Raw genomic sequence first — 22,760 nt, 5'->3', positions numbered from 1 at the left:
GAGTAAAGGGTCTGAATACTTATGTAAATTTAATATTTCCGTTTTTTATTTTTTATAAATGTGCAAACATTTCTAAAAGCCAGTTTTTGTTTTGTCATTATGGGGAATTCTGTGTAGATTGCTGAGGAAAAAAATATTTTTTAAATCAATTTTATAAAAGGCTTCAATGTAACAACATGTGGAAAAAGCACTGTACACCCCTAATATATTTCAGTGTCTATGACTGCCATAGGTATTCATAAAAATATCAACAATTTAAATATCTGTTGAACATGTTGGAGGTGTTGAATGGATCTGTCGATTGTAGAATAATATAGAATAATTATTGATAGAATCATTTGATTTGGGAGGGATGGAGTCATACAACAGGGGTCCATGAGGAAGACCTGCTTTGGGGTGTTGTTCATGGTCTGACTATATGGCAGAGTGAGACAAAAGGCTGTTCTCTTCTTTCTATCAGTCTCCTCCCTCACCTGTCACAGCCAGCACCCATGTGGCATTCTAGAGCACTTATCACTGCTAAGTCGTCAAGGAAACCCGCTAAAATAAGGTCCTGACAAGGAGGTGTGAGAGTGACTGACAAAAAAGGCAAGGAAAACAACTATTTTACACCGGAGCCAAGCAAACCAGTTTGGTGGCAATTTGACAGACATTTAACCTTATATATATTTGGTTGGCTGGTCAAGGATTTGCCTGAAATTTGAACTATTCTCACCATGGAAGGATATCTCCCTGATAAGGGAACATAAGGGGCAGCAGCTGGGCCTCCCAAATGTCTGGCGCTGGGAAACATGGGCATAGTGGTGTCCAGGTGAGTGTTCTGTCTAACTGCTTGCTATAGGCATCTCAGCTTGTGTCAGTAGTCTAATATGGGTTGCCGTGCATGCATCCCTGAAGAATATAATTATGTTGGTCAAATATATTGCTGAATAAATAATATATCCAATGTTCTTTGTTAATGCTGGGTATTGTATTTGTGTATTTGTCTCAGAGTGACTAACTGTCGTATAGAACCGTCCAGAAAATGCAGCAACACCTTGCAACCAAATAACAGCGTCTCCTACAGGAAGGTCAATGGTACTATCAAATCATCCCAATGTCACACACTGACTCCAGTGCAGAGACAGACCCAAGGTAGGTTAGCAGCCCATATTAGATCAAGTGGATATAAGATGAAGTATAGATGTGTATTTAAAGTAGACATGAACTGTGACTGGAGTTATCATGAGGGGATTTATGATCAAAGGACCACAATCTGCATTATCTACAAGGATCACCCTACCGATCACAATCATTATTTGCATACACAATATGCATTTCGGCTCTGTGTGTATGATTTTCTCTGATGTGTGTGTGTGAGCATAGGTACATGTGTGTGTGCATACTGTTGTCCAGTAGTGTGTGAGGTGCAGGAGGTGTTCATTCCTGCTTTCCCAGAGAGGGCGAGTGTGCAGCGAGGCTACATCACCCCCCAGCAGGTATATAACCTGTTGAACGCAGAGGCAGGACATCCCGCTCTACATGACCCCAATTACATCCTCATCCTGGACTGTCGCAGTGCAGAGAGGTGGGAGCACTCACGCAAAACACACCTTCAGAACACAAAACCACACACTCCCCAATGTAGCCACTTGATCACTACACCTCACAGACTTGTTGTAGATATGTGGTAGTAGAGTAGGGGCCTGAGGGCACACACTTAATGTGTTGTGAAATCTGTTGTGAATGTATTGTAATGTTTTTCAAATTGTATAACTGCCTTAATGTTGCTAGACCCCAGGAAGACTAGCTCCTGCCTTGGCAGCAGCTAATGGGTATTCATAATAAATACAAATACAAATACTTACTGTAAAAGCATTGTATTGATATGTGTGTGTGTTCCTTGTTTGTCAGGTACAAGCAGAGTCATCTGGTTACAGCCAGGGCCAGTGTGACAGTGATCCACCCAGATCTGGGCTGTCTGATCAGCTGTGTGCAGCTCCAGGAGTTCTCTATCATATTGCTGTACGCTGAGGAAGGCCACAGCCCAGGTAATACACTGCACACTCCTTTGCTACAACATAGGGAGCAGAAGACACAATCAACACAGACACTGTACAACCTCAGCAGCGCAAAAGCACCCTTCTAACCATCACTGTGTGGTTGTTTTATGTCTGTGTGTTTATCAGTTGGCAGTGTGGAGGCCAGGGCAGCCTCACCGTTCCTGCAGCGTTGCTTCTTCCAGCTCAGTGACCTGGGCATGGACCCTGTCATCCTCCAGGGGGGCTTTGGTGCCTTCCACAGCCTCTACCCCTTCCTCTGCACCTCCCGCATGGTTGTCCTAGAGCCTGAGAGATACGCCCTCACCATCTACCCCTCTGAGATACTGGAGGGGGAGCTCTATCAGGGATCAGCCGCCCAGGCCTCTGACTACCACATCCTCGAGAACCTTAACATCACCCATGTGGTCAACGCTACCGCTGAATGCCCTGATGCATTTCCCAGCACCCTCAGCTACCTGAGGCTGCGGCTGAGCGATGACGCCCAACAGGACTTGGTGGAGGCGCTGCCGCAGGCGGCAAGGTTCATTGCTGGGGCCCTGAGCAGCGAGGTTGGGGGTCGGGTGCTGGTGCACTGCAGCATGGGGCGGAGCCGTAGCTCGGCGCTAACGCTAGCCTTCCTAATGCAGCACCAGCGCTGGACACTGCTACACGCCATCCGCTGGCTGAAGGAGAGGAGAGCATGCACGGCACCCAATGTCAACTTCCTGCGGCAGCTGTTGACCTACGAGGAGCAGCTGTTCGGACGAAGGCTTACCTCGCTGGATGACATCCGCCTGTGAAGTTATGTGGTTTGCCCAGTGCAGTTTCTGTGCATAACTGATGGAGAGGGAGGTGGACTGTGGACAGAGCCCACTGTGATTCAAAGAATGGCGTTTTTAAAGACTCATTGGGAGAGTTGTCTAACCTTGATGGTCTTAATAACTTTAAGCAGTTTTTTTTTTTTGTCATTTTTGGCCTAGGTCTAGGACCGTGTTTTATTAAGGGTTATTTGAGGGATTATGTTTTACAGAACACTGAAACACTGATGTTGCAGCATTACATTGAATAAGGGGAGAGGAAGTGAATGTATTTGCATCAGTGCTGATACCAGCTGTTACAGAGGTCATCTGTGTATTCAAAGCTTGGTTAGAAGCTTGTTCAGGCTCTAATATTTTGTCTGGGACCTGGTAGAGCTACGAATAATATAAACATATTTCCCTGATGTTTCTCCAATCACTGAGCATAAAACTATTGAACAGTTATGTTTAGAAGAAAGCAGAGTCATCTGGTGGTTACTAGAGATGTTGCAGTCAAAGTAAGGATGCTCTGTATATGAAACACATAAATTCCAGTTGAAAGGGCCTCGAGGTCAAAGTTGGGTTATTATTGCCATATCGTTTACACCTGTGTCCAGGCCTTTGAAGGGAGTAAAGAAAGACAGAGGAAATGGAGCCAGTAACCTGCTTATGTGACTGGTTTACTCCATTTGACCCCTCATCCCCATGCAGGAGGGTTCCTGTACTCTAACAAATTGTGTAATTTATCTCAATCTATCTTCTGAAATATGTATGATTCACCACTGTGGAGGTTTATCATTAATTTAGTAGGTTATAACAACTGTTATAACATGGTAATAACGTGTACATAAATTTGGTACAATAGTGTGTTTTAAAAACTGTAAACAGGTCACTGCAAGGATAGAGGAGAATGGGTATTGAGTTGTTTTTTTCCCAATACAAAAGTGGACACACACACAAGGGTTTGTTTACACTGACTGTACCATGCAGAAAGGTACTTTATTCCAAATGAATAGATGGTTGTTTCTGCACACAGGGCTAACAGTGGAGAATACCATTTGATTCATAAGACTGAATGTGGCAGTATGTTCCAAGCTCCTCCCCTGCAGCTCTCTCCAGCCGGCTTCCCTCTAGAAAAACTGGGAAGCAGATCGAGAATCTTCTGGAATGTGGAAGGACCACATGATAAATGACCCCACCTCCTACTACTGGGGTGAAATTGGGGTCTATAGAGACCGTAAAGATCTTAATACCTGTGCCTGTTAAGGTAAACAAATTCAAATCGATAAATAAAGTTTCGTGTGCCTATTGCAGCCTGGCCTTTAGGCTAAGGGCCTATAAGGGCTTACATTGTTTAAATTCTTTGCATACAAATATTTCATTTTTAGGGGCAAACTGTTAAAGTAAGAATCAGCCAACATAAAATGACAAAAACATTTATCAGTAGGGCTTGGGTCTAGGTTAATTGAATGAAAAAGTGTTCAGATGTGGACCAAACACCAGCGGTCCTCCACAATACACACTGTAAACATTAGTGGATTCTGGAATGCCTAACAGACTAATTTTTCATAATATTTAGGAGTAACATCATTTTTATCACGTGTCTGGAGCAAAACGTCTATAGGAATTTTTCGATCCCAATAATGACAGGGATGTGAGGGAACGCTTCCAAATTGCTGTGGACGCATGCTCAAACATTCTCCCCTGAAATTCCCCAGTACCAAACTATGGTCGAGTGCGTATGTGAGCCTCTGCACGTAACAGTTTCCGAGGATAGAACCTGCCGCCAGATGGCGAGCCGAGGACCGATGGCACGCTGAGGATAAGAGCGACTGGAGGTTGGGGCTGTCATAAACCGTACCAAAGCACCGAGCAGGGACACCTTTGGAGAGCTTGCGAGCGGGTGCCGGGAATACATTTTGCCACCGGAGTGTTTTTATGCCACCGTTCCAAGACAAATCTCTCTTATCATTTCGGTAATAATTCATGTTTGTTTGCATGTTGACAATTAACGTTATCTGTTTGTCTAAACCTAGCCTAGTGTTAAGTTTGATTAGCATATCGGATGAGATCTGTATTATTAATAGATCAATAACTTTCTCTACAAACACGTTGCATGTCCAATATGTGATATCAGTTGCTTATAGTCAATCTATTGTCTCTATTCCATTCAAACTCGTCGTGCCATTTATTTATTTGTAGCCTACTTTACGCACAAAACCTACCGTCGGGCATCCTATTCCAAACCCATCCACTGCGTAAAATTCCGATGCAACTTGGGTATGAGTTTATTTACACATGACTGTGCCTGCGATATCTCTCTGCCTCAAGAGACTAGAATGCTATGAAAACGTTCCAGATATTGCTATATTAGGCTATATTTTAAAATGGATATAGTTATGAATATGCCATGGCATTAGTAGGCTATCAAAAGGAATTGTTACAAGCCTTCCTTGGCTAAAATGAATAAACCTGACACTTAACGAAATCGACAACCATGGCTGTTACATTGTTGTTAGTGATTGTTACATAGCGGCAGGTCATTTCATGCACAAGTTGTTACAAAGTTAACGTGTGTTTACTGCCCTACAAAGGCAAATCGTGTTAATTGACTGAAGGAGCTAACTTTGAGTTCCTTACTGAATTAACAAGTTGTCTCAATATCCAGAGAAGTATTTGTGCCTTCGTGCTGGGCGCACAGTTGATACTGCGCTGTTTTTTTCATTAATTTCTTGTCGGTTGCAGGTAGTAGAGCAATCACATCATTCACATACTCACATCCCGAGAAACGTCCATGCGGGGGAGGAGCGAAGACGTGGCAATGCTCTCCACCTCCTCTCTGACTGATTCTGGAACTTTCACTCATAAGTCTTTATTCTTAGCCTGGTCTCATAGACTAGATTGAACATATTCAACTTCAATCCGGAACACTAAAATTAGTATGATATGTTAAGCTTGGTATTGTTACATAAGACAGAAGGTTGTCTAGCAACTTAAAGATTGCGTTTTCGAATCTCATCACATACAACTTTTGAATTTGCGTTAATTAGCAACTTTGCAACTGCTTAGCATGTTAGCTAAACTTTGCCCTAACCCTAATCGTTTAACATAACTCCTAACTTTAACCCTAACCTTAACCCCTAGCCTAGCTTGCCTAGCTAGCATATTGTACAACTTGCAAAAATGAAATTTCAGAATGTGGGGGTACATGTCCTCTCCATCCCCAGTGAAAGTTGCGCCCCTGCATTGTATGGTTTATGTTGTATGAAATTGTAAAGATAAGACCCTTATTAAATGACTTGGGAGGTTAACACTTCTCTTCCATAATATCAGTGCTTTTGTATGTTTAGGATATTGCACGTTTTACAGAATACCTGTACAGACAGGGGTGCTCCATGACTCTCCCTGAAAGCCACAGGAATAGAGCCTTCACATCTACATTTCAAGTGACAAGTAATGCAGTCTGAAATTTCTCCATGGCCTACACTCTTAGAAAAATAGTGCTATCTAGAACCTAAAAGGGTTCTTCGGCTGTCCCCATAGGAGAACCCTTTGAAGAACCCTTTTTGGTTCCAGGTAGAACACTTTCGGTTACAGGTAGAACCCATTTCCAGAGAGGGTTCTACATGGAACCCAACAGAGTTCTACCTGGAACTATTTTTGGAACCCTTTTTTGTGTAGCGTTGTCTGTGTGGTCGTAACAGTTAGCATCTATCATATCAGGTGATGTGCTTGGAAGATATTCTAGTTGAAGGTGAAACAAAGCTCAAACAGTAGTCTGAATTCAACAACAACATAATACAATAAGGATAAGTGTTAAAATGTGTGTGTGTGTGTGTGTGTGTGTGTGTTTGAAGTACCAGAATACTCACTTTGGTCAGACACAGGAAGGTATAATTCTAATAGTGTCGGATGTTGACATTTAGTCTGGTCATCCAAAGCTTAGTCATGACTGTGTGTGTTTCAACCAACCTTTGAAATACACTAACAGCCCTTATAATTCCCTTTTCAAGCCAATTTAATACAGTCATTAGTTAGATTACAGCTTCACTTCACAAATGGCAACACTGTAACAATGTGAGACTAATGATCTGAAACTTTAAAAAATGGGATTGACAGACCGGGAAGGTTTTTTCACTCCCAAGTGACATTCTGTCTGTGGCACTGGCACAATACCTCTATCACCTAATACAACTACCAGCAGCTTTGCCAATCCCTTGCCAATCTTTTGCCAATCCCTTGTCAATCCCTTAACCAACAATGCAGTTCAAGAAAGAGTTAAGAAAAGATTTACCAAATAAACGAAAGTAAAAAAATAGTCAAAAGTAACACAATAAAATAACAATAATAAGGCTATATACAGGGGGTACCGGTACTGACTACATTTGCAGTGGGTACAGGTTAGTCGAGGTAATTTGTACATGTAGGTAGGGGGACTATACATAGATAATAGACAGCGGTACCGCTTGCCGTGCTGTAGCAGAGAGAACACTCTATGACTTGGGTGACTGGAGTCTTTGACAATTTTTGGGGCTTTCCTCTGACACCGCCTAGTATATAGGTCCTGGATGGCAGGAAGCTTGGCCCCAGTGATGTACTGGGCCGTACGCACTACCCTCTGTAGCGCCTTACGGTCAGATGCCGAGCAGTTGGCATACCAGACTGTGAATGAGTGATTGAACCCCATTGATGTGTGTGTGTTTCACAGGTAACACAGAGTAATGAGTTGACATAAGGACTTAACTCTACAGTAGCACTGGATAACACTAACCTCAGGCTTGTTTGAAACGAGTAGGCCCTACAGGCATATGACAAGTACAAACGGACTATAGGCCCAAGGAGGTAAAACCTCAGGAAAAGAACCCAGTCTAATTTTGTAAAGTGGTTAATCTGTTTTCTATACAGGCAAAGTGATTTCTCCTGGGACTGGTTACTGCTAGTTGTAACCCAGTTACATATGGGGGTCTGTAGAGCAGCCATTGAGGTTAGTGGCTCTCCTAGTGGCTTGGTAATTAACAGTAACACTTTACATGCTCCGACATAACACTTTGAGGCTGTTATCATAACGGTGACACTGTCACTACTGTCACTCTGCAATAACAAGGTTGATATTCTTATGAGTTTTATAGCAGATTGGCAGCATAAGTGAAGTAAGTAAAGTAATCCTTCTAACCCCCTTACCCCACCCCCCCAAATTTTTTTTTGTAAAGTGGTTATCCCACTGGCTATAAGGTGAATGCACCAATTTGTAAGTCGCTCTGGATAAGAGCGTCTGCTAAATGACGTAAATGTAATGTAAATGTAAGTGTTACTGTCATTTGAGCACCAGTGAGGAACATTACTGTAGTGGTGTAGTACTGTGGAAGACAACTCTGTGTTTCTCTGTGATAAATAGAATTTAACACGTACGTACCAGTCTCCTCTGACAGTTCTTGGCTTCTGGCTTTCTCCACTCCCTGTTGACCTTCATAGAAAAATCACCTGTATGTGTTTCCTTTATTTTCATTCAAATCCTCACTCTGTTTAAGAAAATGAGGACTTGCCTAAGCCTGTCCATTGACTAAACCCTCAGTAGATAGTCTCGGTTGGCTGAGTGGGTGCAAGAGGAGGGAGGTACATGCAATTAACTTTACCTTGCAGCGGGTTAGTACTTTTTAGTTAGTACTTTTTATACATACTTCATACTTGGCACTGCTTTCAAACCTCTCTCTCTGACCTCCCTATTCATATCATGGTGAGTTATGCTAAAGGTAATACAGATGTCCTATATGCCATATGGATAGCCAAATATTAGAAATTGTACTTGTGTCCTTCCTCAGCCTTCATCTCATGTACACAGTAGAATGCAGATGTGTGTCACCAGCTTGTAAGTTTTAGTTGTTAGTGATCGTCATTCCAGTGTCAAGTGTCTTCCAAACTATCTGCGAGGTTGCCAGATTGGTATTTCCGTATCAGTGCAGCTGGGATTTAGAGTCTTACAGTACAGATGTATGCATCTGTTTTGAGTTATGTTTTGACTGCATTATTTAAACAATATAAATAACTCTTGTGCTTGAATGAATTGGGTGTGTGTCAGCTACAGGACAAAGAGTGCTACTGTTTTCAGCCAGATCAGCTACTTTTAAGACAGGGAGGTTATCCTGCAGTCTCTGTCCAATGTTGCCATTCCTTCTTACATGCTTAATGAGTGGTAGGTATGTTAGATATGCTAATGTGTAGAGGGGTGATTTATTTTTGTTGACAATAGAGAAATCTGCTGGATAGTATTGTAGCATTCACGGAACTTCCAATGTTAAAGTTCCCCGCAATGTGGACTTGTCTCTATTGACGGGGTATTGTCTGTGTGTTTTAAAGCCCCATAGGCTAATATGAATGTGTGTTTGTGGAATAGAGGTAATGTCTATGTGTGAAGTTCCCTCCTCCCCTCCTCCCCTTCTGTCCCCCTCCATGTCTACCCCTGAGGGCAATATAGGCAGTCATGTTTGTTGAAACAAGGCCCACGCTACTTCCCTGACACACACACACAGACACACACACACTGGACAACTAGTGGAGGCTCGCTATGGGGGTAGGAAGAGCACAGCACCACTCCCGCAGGGCTGAGGCATGTCTAGATAGGGGAAGCCCAGCAAAAGCCATGACAGTGCCAACTCCAGAGCTCATGTGCCAAACTAGCCACTCTATGGCCACAACCAATGGGTTATATTCATCTCAGTGTGGTGGGTGTGATGCAGAGAGGAAGTAATTTAATGTAATACTGTTTTAGAGGACAGCTCTCCTTGAAACACACTAACACACATGCATGCACGCACGCACACACCCACCCATACACTCACTCGCTCACACTCCCTTTCTCTCTCTTTTCTGTTTGCTATCTCCTTATGGCTTATCCTTCCACGGCCTCACACTGACCAAACCGCTGTCTTTTGGGGGGTTGAGGATTGAGGCCTTGATGTGTCAGACTGCAGACAGCCAGGGTTAGGGTTAGTCCTACCCTCAAGCAATGTCCATTCCCATTCTATTTTAAGTATTTCTATGAGAGGCAGCACAGGTATAGTTAATTGTGTGTGTTTTCTGACCTGTTTGTCAGGATAGCCTAAACTCTGGGGGAAAAAGATGAGTGGACTATGATGCTATAAGTTTCAGATGTATCTGAGAAATTCTGGTCTCAATTATCTTCTTCATCAGGAAATTCTCTCCTGTAGATCATTGGACCATTCTGTCAAAAGGGAACGACCCTATTGGTTATGACTATTTCTAGTACATTAACTGACAGAGTATTCGAGTGAGCAAACAACATACATTCATTGTCCTTCTTTCACTCCCCCTCATTCTGGCCTCCTCTCTCTGCCTTCCCCTCTCTCTCTCTCTATCTCTCTTTGTCTCTCTCGCTCCCAGAATGTGCAGGATGGAGCGAAAGTGTTGGTGGTATTTATGGGTGTTGAGCTCCCTGCTCCAGACGCTTTCAGCCCACAGTGACTTTTACACATCCATCGGTGAGACTCCTCCCTCTCCTATGAGATAGATAGTCAAGTGGTTGTGAGACAGGCGTTGGGTCTGCCCTCAGTGCCTGTCTGTCAAGCACATACTGTGCATTTTATCTACCCGGAAGTACGGGTTTATCATTTTTTCTCATGTACATGGAAGTTGAAAGATATAATACACAATGTATTCCTTATTATCGTGTGTAGGATTGGTTTAAATCAACTTAAAATCAAGTTTGATAATGTGTGTATTTTCCACCCTTAGGTCACATGACAGATCTGTTGTACACAGAGAAAGACTTAGTCACTTCACTGAATAATTATATCACAGCAGAGGAGAACAAGCTGAAGCAGGTCAAACAGTGAGTGTCCAGACGCCCACACACACGCGCACGCGCGCACGCAAGCACACACACAAACAAAGTAGCTGAATTGTGTCTCTTCTCCCAACCCTCTCTTAGGTGGGCAGAGAAGCTGGATGTGTTGTCATCCATAGCCATGCAGGACCCCGAGGGCTTCCTGGGAAACCCGGTCAACGCCTTCAAACTGATGAAGAGGCTGAACACAGAATGGGGAGACCTGGAGAGCCTGGTGCTGAAGGACACCAAGGACGGTTAGACATGATGACACTATGAGGGTCATATTAGAAGAGAGGAAAAGGAAGTTTAAAAGTAGTCACAAAGCAGCATCCGACAGATAATTGTTTTTTTAACATAAAATATTTACTGCAATGTTTGTTTGTCTTTTGTATGCTCACAGTGAGCATCCTCACTAATGAGGATCTCTGTCCTTCTCTCAGGCTTCATCTCTAACCTGACCCTCCAGAGGCAACATTTCCCTACAGACGAGGACCAGACAGGCGCAGCCAAGGCCCTGCTCAGACTGCAGGACACCTACAGACTGGACACCAACACCATCTCTACAGGAGACCTGCCAGGTAAAGGGTTAGGGAGTGCTAGAGGGAGAACCTCCGGCCTTTAATATTTTGTACGTTTGTAACAACTGACTCATCCACAGGAGTGACGCACAAGAGCCCTATGACAGTGGAGGACTGCTTTGAGCTGGGGAAGATTGCCTACAGCGAGGTGGACTACTACCACACTGAGCTATGGATGGAACAGGCCCTGAAGCAGCTGGATGAAGGAGAGGAGTCTACCGTGGACAAGGTCACCGTGCTGGACTACCTCAGCTATGCCATCTACCAGCAGGGGGAGCTAGGCAGGGCCCTGGAGCTCACCAAGAGGCTACTCATGCTGGGTGAGTTACCCTAATGCGGCTCAGAATGAAAGGAGTTAAACTAGGCACACTGGGAGCGAGGGTTTAAGGCGGTCAAACTAAGGACACACTGACAGAGTTAAAGGAGTGAAACTGAGAGCACACTAAAGGAGCTAAGTTATGGGTATACTTGGGGGTTAACTGGTAGTGTAACACTGTTAATGAGTACTGAGGGAATATGATGCCCTCCAGGGGAATCATTGAACAACAGCTGCTGTCCTGTATGCCCAGCATGAACTGGGATAGAGGATTACTCATGAAATGTCCCAAGTGGCAGTAGGGTCTGAAGTTAGTGATGCAGATAGATCCAGATGAATATTAAAAATGAATCTTCCTTGTCTGGTTACTGTATGAGCATCAGTATTCCATCTCACTGTCCCCTCTCTCTCTCCCTCCTCACTCCAGACCCGGAACACCAGCGTGCCAACGGCAACCTGAAGTACTTTGAGTTTCAACTGATAAATCAGAGGAAGGCCCAGGCACAGGAGGCCCAGAAGGCCCGGGAGGAGGGCAAGGAGCGAAGGAAGAGACTGACGAGTGATGCCTCCAAGAAGAAGAAGCGCTTCAGGGAGCCTGTCCCAGAGAGGAAGATGTATGAGATGCTGTGTCGAGGGGAGGGCATCAAGTTGGTGAGGAGGAATTACTCACTCACTCACACACAGTGAGTGGTTGAGCTCACATACAGTGGGGGAAAAAAGTATTTAGTCAGCCACCAATTGTGCAAATTCTCCCACTTAAAAAGATGAGAGAGGCCTGTAATTTTCATCATATGTACACGTCAACTATGACAGACAAATTGAGAAAAAGAAATCCAGAAAATCACATTGTAGGATTTTTAATGAATTTATTTGCAAATTATGGTGGAAAATAAGTATTTGGTCACCTACAAACAAGCAAGATTTCTGGCTCTCACAGACCTGTAACTTCTTCTTTAAGAGGCTCCTCTGTCCTCCACGCGTTACCTGTATTAATGGCACCTGTTTGAAATTGTTATCAGTATAAAAGACACCTGTCCACAACCTCAAACAGTCACACTCCAAACTCCACTATGGCCAAGACCAAAGAGCTGTCAAAGGACACCAGAAACAAAATTGTAGACCTGCACCAGGCTGGGAAGACTGAATCTGCAATAGGTAAGCAGCTTGGTTTGAATAAATCAACTGTGGGAGCAATTATTAGGAAATGGAAGACATACAAGACCACTGATAATCTCCCTCGATCTGGGGCTCCACGCAAGATCTCACCCCGTGGGGTCAAAATGATCACAAGAACGGTGAGCAAAAATCCCAGAACCACACGGGGGACCTAGTGAATGATCTGCAGAGAGCTGGGACCAAAGTAACAAAGCCTACCATCAGTAACACACTACGCCGCCAGGGACTCAAATCCTGCAGTGCCAGACGTGTCCCCCTGCTTAAGCCAGTACATGTCCAGGCCCGTCTGAAGTTTGCTAGAGTGCATTTGGATGATCCAGAAGAGGATTGGGAGAATGTCATATGGTCAGATGAAACCAAAATATATCTTTTTGGTAAAAACTCAACTCGTCGTGTTTGGAGGACAAAGAATGCTGAGTTGCATCCAAAGAACACCATACCTACTGTGAAGCATGGGGGTGGAAACATCATGCTTTGGGGCTGTTTTTCTGCAAAGGGACCAGGACGACTGATCCGTGTAAAGGAAAGAATGAATGGGGCCATGTATCGTGAGATTTTGAGTGAAAACCTCCTTCCATCATCAAGGGCATTGAAGATGAAACGTGGCTGGGTCTTTCAGCATGACAATGATCCCAAACACACCGCCCGGGCAATGAAGGAGTGGCTTCGTAAGAAGCATTTCAAGGTCCTGGAGTGGCCTAGCCAGTCTCCAGATCTCAACCCCATAGAAAATCGTTGGAGGGAGTTGAAAGTCCGTGTTGCCCAGCGACAGCCCCAAAACATCACTGCTCTAGAGGAGATCTGCATGGAGGAATGGGCCAAAATACCAGCAACAGTGTGTGAAAACCTTGTGAAGACTTACAGAAAACGTTTGACCTGTGTCATTGCCAACAAAGGGTATATAACAAAGTATTGAGAAACTTTTATTATTGACCAAATACTTATTTTCCACCATCATTTGCAAATAAATTCATTAAAAATCCTACAATGTGATTTTCTGGATTTTTTTCCCTCATTTTGTCTGTCATAGTTGACGTGTACCTATGATGAAAATTACAGGCCTCTCTCATTTTTTTAAGTGGGAGAACTTGCACAATTGGTGGCTGACTAAATACTTTTTTTCCCCACTGTAAATGGGTTAGGAGTGTGTGTGAGTTGTTGTGCCATGTGTTAGTTGAACACAAGTTGTAGTTATCAAAGAGTAACAGAAGAGAGCTCCCACCATTCAATTATAGGTCTGCCTCTTATTGTATCTTTATCTCTTTATCTCTACAGATGCAAGATCTTAATTTGATTACTCTTTTATTGCTGAGAATTTTCCTGCACTGCAGGAAATGCAAACTTGTAGTGTATTTGAGTTTTAAAAAGGCTTCTAAAGTTAGTAATTTCCACTTTGACATTTCAGACTTGATTTCCCCTAACCAAAAATGTATCAACCCCTACAAAAATGTCCATTAATTATAATCAACATAATAATTAATATTTCCTGTTACTGCAGGATTATTTTCCTGCTATAGCAAACTGGCTCAAATTGAGATACTACGTCTGTACGTGCCAATCTGTCTGTCTTCTTACCTCCCTCCACCCGCCCCATCTCTGCCTTGTAGACCCCCCGCAGACAGAGACGGCTTTTCTGCCGTTACTTTGATAACCACGGTCACCCCAAGTACCTCCTGAGCCCGGTGAAGCAGGAGGATGAGTGGGACCGGCCCTACATCGTCCGTTACCATGACATCATCTCTCACGGCGAGATCGAGAAGGTCAAAGAGCTGGCCAAGCCCAGAGTGAGTTCTACTCTCTGTCTATGTGTGTGTGTGTGTGTGTGTGTGTGTGTGTTATATTGAGATAATAAGGGTTCAGAAGGGTGTCATGGCCACACAGATGTGTCTGACGGAAGGGTTTCATGGTCCTACAGAAGTGGATTTGCTGTGTCTTTGCTCTGGGGTAATCAGAGATGCTCATACTAGTAACAGTCTGACCAGCTGCAGCTGTGTCTGCAGGGTCGAGGCCACTAGTAGGCAGAATGAATAGGGAATGTTAATGCTAAACATAAACACTCTTCCCACTAGGCACAGACATCATTTCAACGTCTAGTTGTGATTTACATTCGGTTGAGTTGTCAACTAATGTGAATTCAACATGAAATCAACAAAAAATGTCACCATGTCATTGGATTTAGGTTAAAAGTTAGGTGAAAAAAATACGGAATGTCCTTACATTGATGACTTCTTTCAAATCCAATCAGTTTTCCACATTTAAATGACGTATAAACAACGTTGATTCAACCAGTTTTTGCCCAGTGGGATGACACATTATGTATTGATCAAGTCAATAAGTGTTGACTTACTGATATCTAGACACAAATTCAGACTGTTAGTAGAGATCTTTGAACTTGATGTTGACCTAATAGTAGTTGCCCAGAGTCCATAAAAAAGTGATTGCTATAAATGGTTAGACAAGACGTATTCCCAGAGGGGACAGCAAGCTTTTAGTGTGTGTGGTGAGGGGTGTATATTAAAGAGCCATGGAAGTGGAGGCAGGTTGAGCCCTGTTAGCCCACCCAAAGCAGGGTCTGTGGGGTGGAGGTGGGTGATGAAGGTGATGTCAGGGTACCCTGTAAACCCCCTCTCTCTGGCTTACAGCTCCGCCGGGCCACCATCTCCAACCCGATCACTGGTGTGCTCGAGACTGCCTCCTACAGGATCAGCAAGAGGTAAGGCGCAGCCAGGTGTAGGCAGGGGGGGAGGAGGGGGTCGAGGGGAGGGGTGGAGCAGAAGGGGGAGCACCCATAACCTCTCTCCCCATTCTCACCCCACCTCAAACCCCTCCTCTTACACCTGCCACTGGCCTATGCCTCTGAGTCCGGTCCGTATTCCTCCCTCCAACGCTGGAAGACTCCTCTGCAGAAGCACAGAATCATACTTTTACTGAACCCTCCTCCACTCTCTCTCTGATACATTTTCTTAGTCTAACCATAAGTCAGATTCTAGAAGAGTCCAGGGATGTTCTAGAAGTTCAGAGTATAAGCTAATGAATAAGGAGAGATGAATGTACGGTCCTGTCTGTGGTGAAAATGTGTTTCTGCTCAGGAGTTCTCTAGGATGTGAACCCAGTGGAGTGGGAGGAGGAAACAATAGGTGTAGTTGTTGATTTTAACATAGTTGCTTTTGGCCAACTAAGGGTGTATTGGGAGCAATACTTTTCACAAATCCTCTGTTCCTTTCATCACTAATGTAATCACTAGTTTAGCGTTCTCCTAAACTAGAGAATAAACCATTAAGTTATACTAACCTTGGGTTAAAGGACTGGCCCTGAAACAACCCCAGGCATACTGCCGGAATAACATGAACCGCTTGTGACCGAATCTGCTTCTCTCTCTCCTCTCTCTCTGTTTCTTTCACTTCCTGTTTCACTCTACTTCATCTATCGTTTTGTTGTGTTACCTCTCTCTCGCTCTCGCTCTCGCTCTCGCTCTCTCTCTCACTCTCTCTCTCTCTGTTTTTTCTTGTGCCCGGGAAATTAGCTAAGGCAGCCACAGTACATGACCCCCTAACTGGGAAACTCATCACAGCCATGTACAGAGTCTCCAAGAGGTAAGGGGTCAAAGGTCATTATACATTAGGGTCTCCAGAGACCCCCCATCCCCTCTGGTCTCCCATCCCATACCACCCTGATCTGCCCTGCATCCCCAGGATGTGCTCTACAGGTTTTGGCAGGTCTTTGGGTCAGTAGGGCCACCTCACCACCTTTTTCTGCAGTGAATCTATGCTGCTCTCTTACAATCAGATGAATGAGTTCATTCTGGCTTCTCTCCTCCTCTGTGCTACTTTGCAGACAGGGCCAATTACACCTTAAGTTTGTGCACACAAACGCGCACACACACACACTCTCTCTCTCTCCCTGTCACTCTCTCTCTATCTCTCTCTCTCTCTCTCTCTCTCTATCTCTCTCTCTCTCTCTCTCTCTCTCTCTCTCTCTCTCTCTCTCTCTCTCTCTCTCTCTCTCTCTCTCTCTCTCTCTCTCAGTTCATAATTTTGATGAATAGTGAGTGCCCACTTGAGGAGATCTAATACACCAGACAACCCCAATCTATGGTCAGTCTGCTGATTGTAGGGGAACGTGCCAGTCTTAAGTCATAGTTACTTAAATAACTTAATCTTCTTAAAATAGAACCCCTCATGCCATACCCATACCACCCCACATCACTTTGGTTTTACTGCCCCTGCTTATTACTGTGTATATTGGAGTGTGTATTTGTGTGTGTGTTTGCTAGGGTGTGCACGTGTGTCTGCATGCAAGTGTAGGTGTGTGTGTGTCTGCCTGTCTGTCTGTGTCTTCGTGTTGAAGTATGTGCAACTGTGTGTGTGGTGAAGGATTAACTGAACTGAGTGTGAACCTCATTTGAACTGACAACGAGGTCAAAGTGGGAGAGTAGTCACAGCAGAGGAGAGAATTTGTAGGAAGAGAGACTTGTTGACCTAACCAGCACTCTATCATGTCCAATTAATGTTTTACTGTCTTCACTCCCCCAACAGCAACTTCTAATAAATCACTTTTCTCACACACACAGACTAACACACAACTTCGTTTTGAATTTGGCTAACCTTACAAGGAATGTCAGTATTAAGTAATACACACAGTGTATTGCACTGGGAAAGAGGAGTCATCTTATTGGCTGAGAGATTCAACAATGTAGCCAATAAAAAGGGATGGTGTGTGGAGAGCAGATGGCTGATCTGCTACCTTTGGCCTGGACCTCATCTCGATGTCGTACACTCAAACTTTAGCCCTCTGGCCTTCAAATCATTGCGGCCACAACTGCTACAACTCTCACTTTATGCAGAGTATGGAAAATATATTAAGCAGAGAATCCACAATTTTAATGCTATTTTCTGTGGTTTGACACTTTTTGATTTTCACACTGAGCCTCGTGGTGCATGACCCAGAAAAACGACTACAAAATAAAGTTGTGGTCCATAAAATGACAGATAAGATATTGTGACGTCTTTATATGATATGTGAAAGAAGCCATGACTCCCAGTCAGAATGGAACGCTCCCTGTTGGAGGGGGCGGTTTAGACATCTGGGCCTGGGTGGATGGTGAAAGGCTGGTAGTGTTCACTAAAAGCATTTAAAAAAATACTCCCCTCTGGGGCCCCTAAAATATTCAACCACCAAAGCCCTTGTGACCTCCAGAACTCTCCCAAGTCATGTGATGACTGCAAACTCAGAGCTTCAACCTATAGAAGGCTTACATTATTGAAAAGTACATAAAAAAACACACAACTTTATTTAGTTACTCCTAAACTTCACTCTAACCACTGTACGCTGAGCTGATTGGAGACTCTGTCAGGATGCTTTCTAAAGTCCTTCCTCTTCCTCTCTCAACGCTCCTCCCACATCTCATGTATCATCTGCACGTAACACATGAACCTACTGTAGTTGATATATTTCATCTTCAGCTGTAGCTTGCAGCATGCTTTGTCTGTTCTCTCTCTCTTCTATACTGTTCTTCCATAATAACTACTGTACTATAGTAACTCTACCACCCCCCGTTACGATTTACACACCCTGTATTTGACCTGTTATCCACCCCTGTGTCCTTCCCCTGTCCCAGTGCATGGCTGACAGCATATGAACACCCAATGATTGATCAGATAAACCAGCGGATTGAGGACCTCACAGGACTGGAGATGGACACTGCAGAAGAGTTACAGGTAAAGTGTGTGTGTTTGTGTGTGTGTGTGTGTGTCATTGTTTGAGATGATTGACAGTTACATTTCCAATATTAATGATCTCACTTTTGCTTTGCAGGTTGCAAACTATGGCGTGGGTGGGCAGTATGAGCCCCACTTTGACTTTGGACGGGTTAGTATTGCCCTGCAGCCCTGATTTAATGACTGCACACATTATTGCTGTAAGACGTTTTTGGATTACATATCGCAGGGATCATCAACTAGATTCAGCCGCGGGCCTACTTTTTTCTTGAGCGGATGGTCAGGGGGGCGGAACATAATTACAAATAATTTGTAGACTGCAAATTGACCGCAAGAAGCCCAAACAGATATAACATTTGACCAAAGCATAATAATTTAAAACCTTGCTAACATTTGTATACAATGACATATATCTCTCTATTATGCGTGGAACAGGTTTCCAAAATTAAAATTACTTGGTGCTGATTTGCTGGTGTTTTTACAGTCTTTTATATAAAAAAAGAATATTGTTTTATTTTTTGCTCAGAAAACTTGGGGGGGGGGGGCAAAATGGGGAACCGTGACAGTTAGGATGTGTCATTTTTGCTCATAATGATCATGTGATGTCATGATAACTTGTTTTTCTCGCTCTACAGAAAGATGAGCCTGATGCCTTCAAAGAGCTGGGCACTGGAAACCGTATAGCCACCTGGCTCTTCTATGTGAGTGCTCTATATTCATGGGACTGCTTCCTTCTTTTCCCCCTGCCCTAAAATAAATACTATTTTTTGTTCTCTTGATTAGGGAAGAGTCCAAGGTGATAATAGACTAGTTCTTGTTTTCTCGGTTCTAGATGAGTGACGTGGCAGCGGGAGGTGCTACAGTATTCCCAGATGTAGGTGCTGCAGTATGGCCCAAAAAGGTGACTAAATGCTTGTGAGCAATGAGCATGTGTATTTGCAGCCTATGTGTATGAGTGTAGGTACATAGTTCCCTGTAACCTGTCTCTACTGTGTGTGATGTATTACAGGGGACTGCAGTGTTCTGGTACAACCTGTTTCCCAGTGGGGAGGGAGACTACAGTACAAGGCACGCAGCCTGCCCAGTATTGGTGGGCAACAAGTGGGGTGAGTTTGTGTATTGAAACCACCTAAATTCAGCTCTGTAAATGTCTATGACACTGTTATGACCATAGAGATCCTATTAAATGACTATTATTACTAGTATTCTAATTCCTAATTCTATGGTTATAACAGTCATTCCTTTACTTTTCTCAAGTAATCATTGTTGTCACCAAGTTATCTCTGATATAAACTGAGTGTACAAAACATTAAGAACACCTTCCTAATATTGAGTTGCCCTCAGAACAGCCTCAAATCGTTGGGGGCATGGACTCTACAAGGTGTCGAAAGCGTTCCACAGGGATGCTGGCCCATGAGGACTCCAATGCTTCCCACAGTTGTGTCAAGTTGGCTGGATGTCCTTTGGATGGTGGACCATTCTTAATACAAACGGGAAACTGTTGAGCATGAAAAACCCAGCAGCGTTGCAGTTCTTGGCACCTACTACCATACCCCGTTCAAAGGCACTTAAATATTTTGTCTTGCCCATTCACCCTCTGAATGGCACACATACATAATCCACGTCTCAATTGCCTCAAGGCTTAAAAATCCTTCTTTAACCTGTCTCCTGTTCATCTACACTGATTGAAGTGGATTTAACAAGTGACATCAATAAGGGATCATAGTTTTCCCCTGGATTCACCTGGTCAGTCTATGTCATGGAAAGAGCAGATGTTCCTAATGTTTTGTACACAGTGTATATTGTAGACTAGAATACTGTAGATTTTTTACCAGACTAGGCTATGGTAGCTAATGTCTTTCTCTGTCCTCCTTGTCACCCTCAGTATCAAACAAATGGATCCATGAAAGAGGGCAGGAGTTCCGACGACCCTGTGGCCTGAATGAGACTGCATGATGAAGGGGGAAGGCTTTTCCCTTCCACACCCCTCCTCCTCTATCCCTCTCCTCCTCTACCCCTTGCTTCCTCTTCAACCCCAGGGCCCGATAACACTGCTACAGGCCACAAAAAGTGGGCCATTGGCATCCCTCCTTCTCTTCCTCTTCATCCCTCCTTCACTTCATCTGTTCCTTACCCCCACTCTGTACCTCTCTGAGCCCAGGATGTTTTGGGGCTTTCAAGGCTGTTGGATATGTCTCAAATGAACACGTTGTGTGTTCACCCTTATGTCTCTGTTTGCACTCTTTATGGGCTCTGTACACAGCAAAAATGGTCATTTCAGAGCACAGGTTCTGCATCTAGCTCTGTTCTAATGTAAATAATATCTCCTCTCTGCTCCTTTCTAGTATGCCATGGACTGTTTTCTCAATTTTGTTCAAGTGTTCACTCCATCTCTTATTTCAACCTTGATGTCACTCCAGTTTATACTAACATATCTCTCACAAACATACACCACACACACAGATATAGAATCAAACACTCCCACGTACACCATTGAGAATCTTATCTGATGTTTAACTGTTTATAGCTGGGATATAATTTGTTTATTGACCTGGTTTGGTATTTGGCTGACTTGAATACTTACTCACATTTTAGACAGAACATTTCATTTTTTGGACATATGGATGGATGAGTTGCGCTTCCCCATTTGTGCGAAGGAAAAGAGAGAGAAAGAACATTGGACATGGTTTCTTTAAAGTCTTGGAAGATTCACTCAGATTCATGCAACCTTAAAGGATATCGATGTGGACCCATCAAAACAAGTGGTGGCATTTTTTTAGAAGGCAAGACAAATAATTGTTGGTGTTTTTCCCCCTGAAAAGTATTGTGAGGCCTGTTTCTTTATGCAATACTATCTGGGGGCCTCAAGGAAGAAAGATTATATTTATATCTGACGAGATTCACCCATTGTGTGGTTTGTACGTCCTTTCAAATGTGCAGGAATAATGTTTTCTATAGAAATAAAGTCTATATGTCATTGCTACCCACCTGAGTGATGTTCTGTTTTCCTTCTCATCAACTACATGTTTAAAGCCCTCAGCTATGACCATTGAATGTTCAGCCTGGGACTTTGTAGGCCATCTTCACTCAAATATGCAATAGAAGTAGGCTATGATGATTTATAAAAGCTATGCTGGATGTGAGAGATGCTATGTACTGTTTATGTGTGAGGGTGGAAGAGAAAGTGTGTGTGTGTGTGTGTGGTCAGCTGTTGAAACACGGGGCCACATCAGAACACTGGCCTGGCTCCAGGTTGATTGGAAGAGGAACAGTAAGGGAGGAGGCCTCTGTCTGTGTTGGTGAATGAAAGAGTTTGTTTGGTATCATCAGAAATACAATATTGTGTACGTGCGTGCATGTGTGGGTGCGGATGCGTTTGTTAAATCACTGCTAGGACCTGCTTACTGTCATGTCCCCTTGCCTTATTAGAGTCCAGAATCACATTCCTAAGGTCTGCACTGTTGGAGGGGACAGTGTCCAGACCTGGAAATCAAATTCCAAGAGCTATCTATGGCTTCTCTCCCTAAATCACTTCAATTATCCTTAGGTGTCCTACAGCGCCCCTGTGTGTACACAGATGGGAAAGCACTTATTATCTCCAAAGTTATTATCATTTTTACATTTACATTTACCAGACACTCTTATCCAGAGCGACTTACAGTTAGTGAGTGCATACATTACTTTTATTTTTTATTTTTTCATACTAGCCCCCCGTGGGAAACGAACCCACAACCCTGGCGTTGCAAACGCCATGCTCTACCAACTGAGCTACATCCCTGCCGGCCATTCCCTCCCCTACCCTGGACGACGCTGGGCCAATTGTGCGCCACCCCATGGGTCTCCCGGTCGCGGCCGGCTACGACAGAGCCTGGATTCGAACCAGGATCTCTAGTGGCACAGCTAGCACTGCGATACAGTGCCTTAGACCACTGCGCCACTCGGGAGATGACCGAAGTCCTTATAGCATACAAACAATGTAGCAGCCATAACGGCCATCACTAGGGCCATTTTCTTAAAAAATATTTACCTGGTATTTTCAGCATTATCTACTAGGTTTGCTGCCTGTAGAAAATCCAAAGAAAAGTTATTTAATTGATACAAGCTGTCTCTAATCAATGAATCCGACCGGGACTCAAACCAGGGTCTAGCACCTGTCGAGCCAACACCTTAACCATAGAGTACCACAGTATGAGTCATACGCGCTATTACTGCAACCACATCAGTTGTGAATGATATTGCCAATGCTTTGGATGCTAAGATGAATTGTGCTGCCCTATTTATAGATTTGTCAAAAGCTTTTGATGCAGTTGGT

At 43.8% G+C, this 22,760-nt stretch overlaps 2 protein-coding genes across 2 annotated transcripts; both read left to right on the top strand.

Moving 5' to 3' along the window:
* Nucleotides 1–791: 791 nt before the first annotated feature.
* Nucleotides 792–2,821, top strand: LOC311110514 (serine/threonine/tyrosine-interacting-like protein 1; the record flags this gene model as incomplete). The annotated part of the gene is made up of 5 exons (XM_084153034.1): nucleotides 792–811; nucleotides 992–1,134; nucleotides 1,399–1,567; nucleotides 1,894–2,030; nucleotides 2,169–2,821. The coding sequence occupies 5 exons, from the start codon at nucleotides 792–794 to the stop codon at nucleotides 2,819–2,821; spliced, it is 1,122 nt and encodes a 373-aa protein (XP_084009160.1).
* Nucleotides 2,822–4,683: 1,862 nt separating this feature from the next.
* On the top strand, nucleotides 4,684–21,439 carry LOC311110939 (prolyl 4-hydroxylase subunit alpha-1-like). The gene is made up of 15 exons (XM_084153586.1): nucleotides 4,684–4,794; nucleotides 10,217–10,314; nucleotides 10,568–10,664; nucleotides 10,764–10,915; nucleotides 11,102–11,239; nucleotides 11,320–11,559; nucleotides 11,983–12,206; nucleotides 14,339–14,515; nucleotides 15,374–15,444; nucleotides 18,349–18,448; nucleotides 18,546–18,599; nucleotides 19,084–19,149; nucleotides 19,281–19,349; nucleotides 19,458–19,554; nucleotides 20,334–21,439. Exons 1-15 carry the CDS (start codon nucleotides 4,757–4,759, stop codon nucleotides 20,402–20,404), a joined length of 1,692 nt encoding a protein of 563 aa, XP_084009712.1. The 5' UTR covers nucleotides 4,684–4,756; the 3' UTR covers nucleotides 20,405–21,439.
* Nucleotides 21,440–22,760: the final 1,321 nt, after the last annotated feature.

The sequence above is a fragment of the Coregonus lavaretus genome (genome assembly GCF_964263955.1).
Source record: "Coregonus lavaretus genome assembly, chromosome: 36".
NCBI lineage: Eukaryota > Metazoa > Chordata > Actinopteri > Salmoniformes > Salmonidae > Coregonus > Coregonus lavaretus.
The sequence above is the reverse complement of the archived record's forward strand: the minus strand, read 5'-3'. Positions and strand labels throughout refer to the sequence as shown.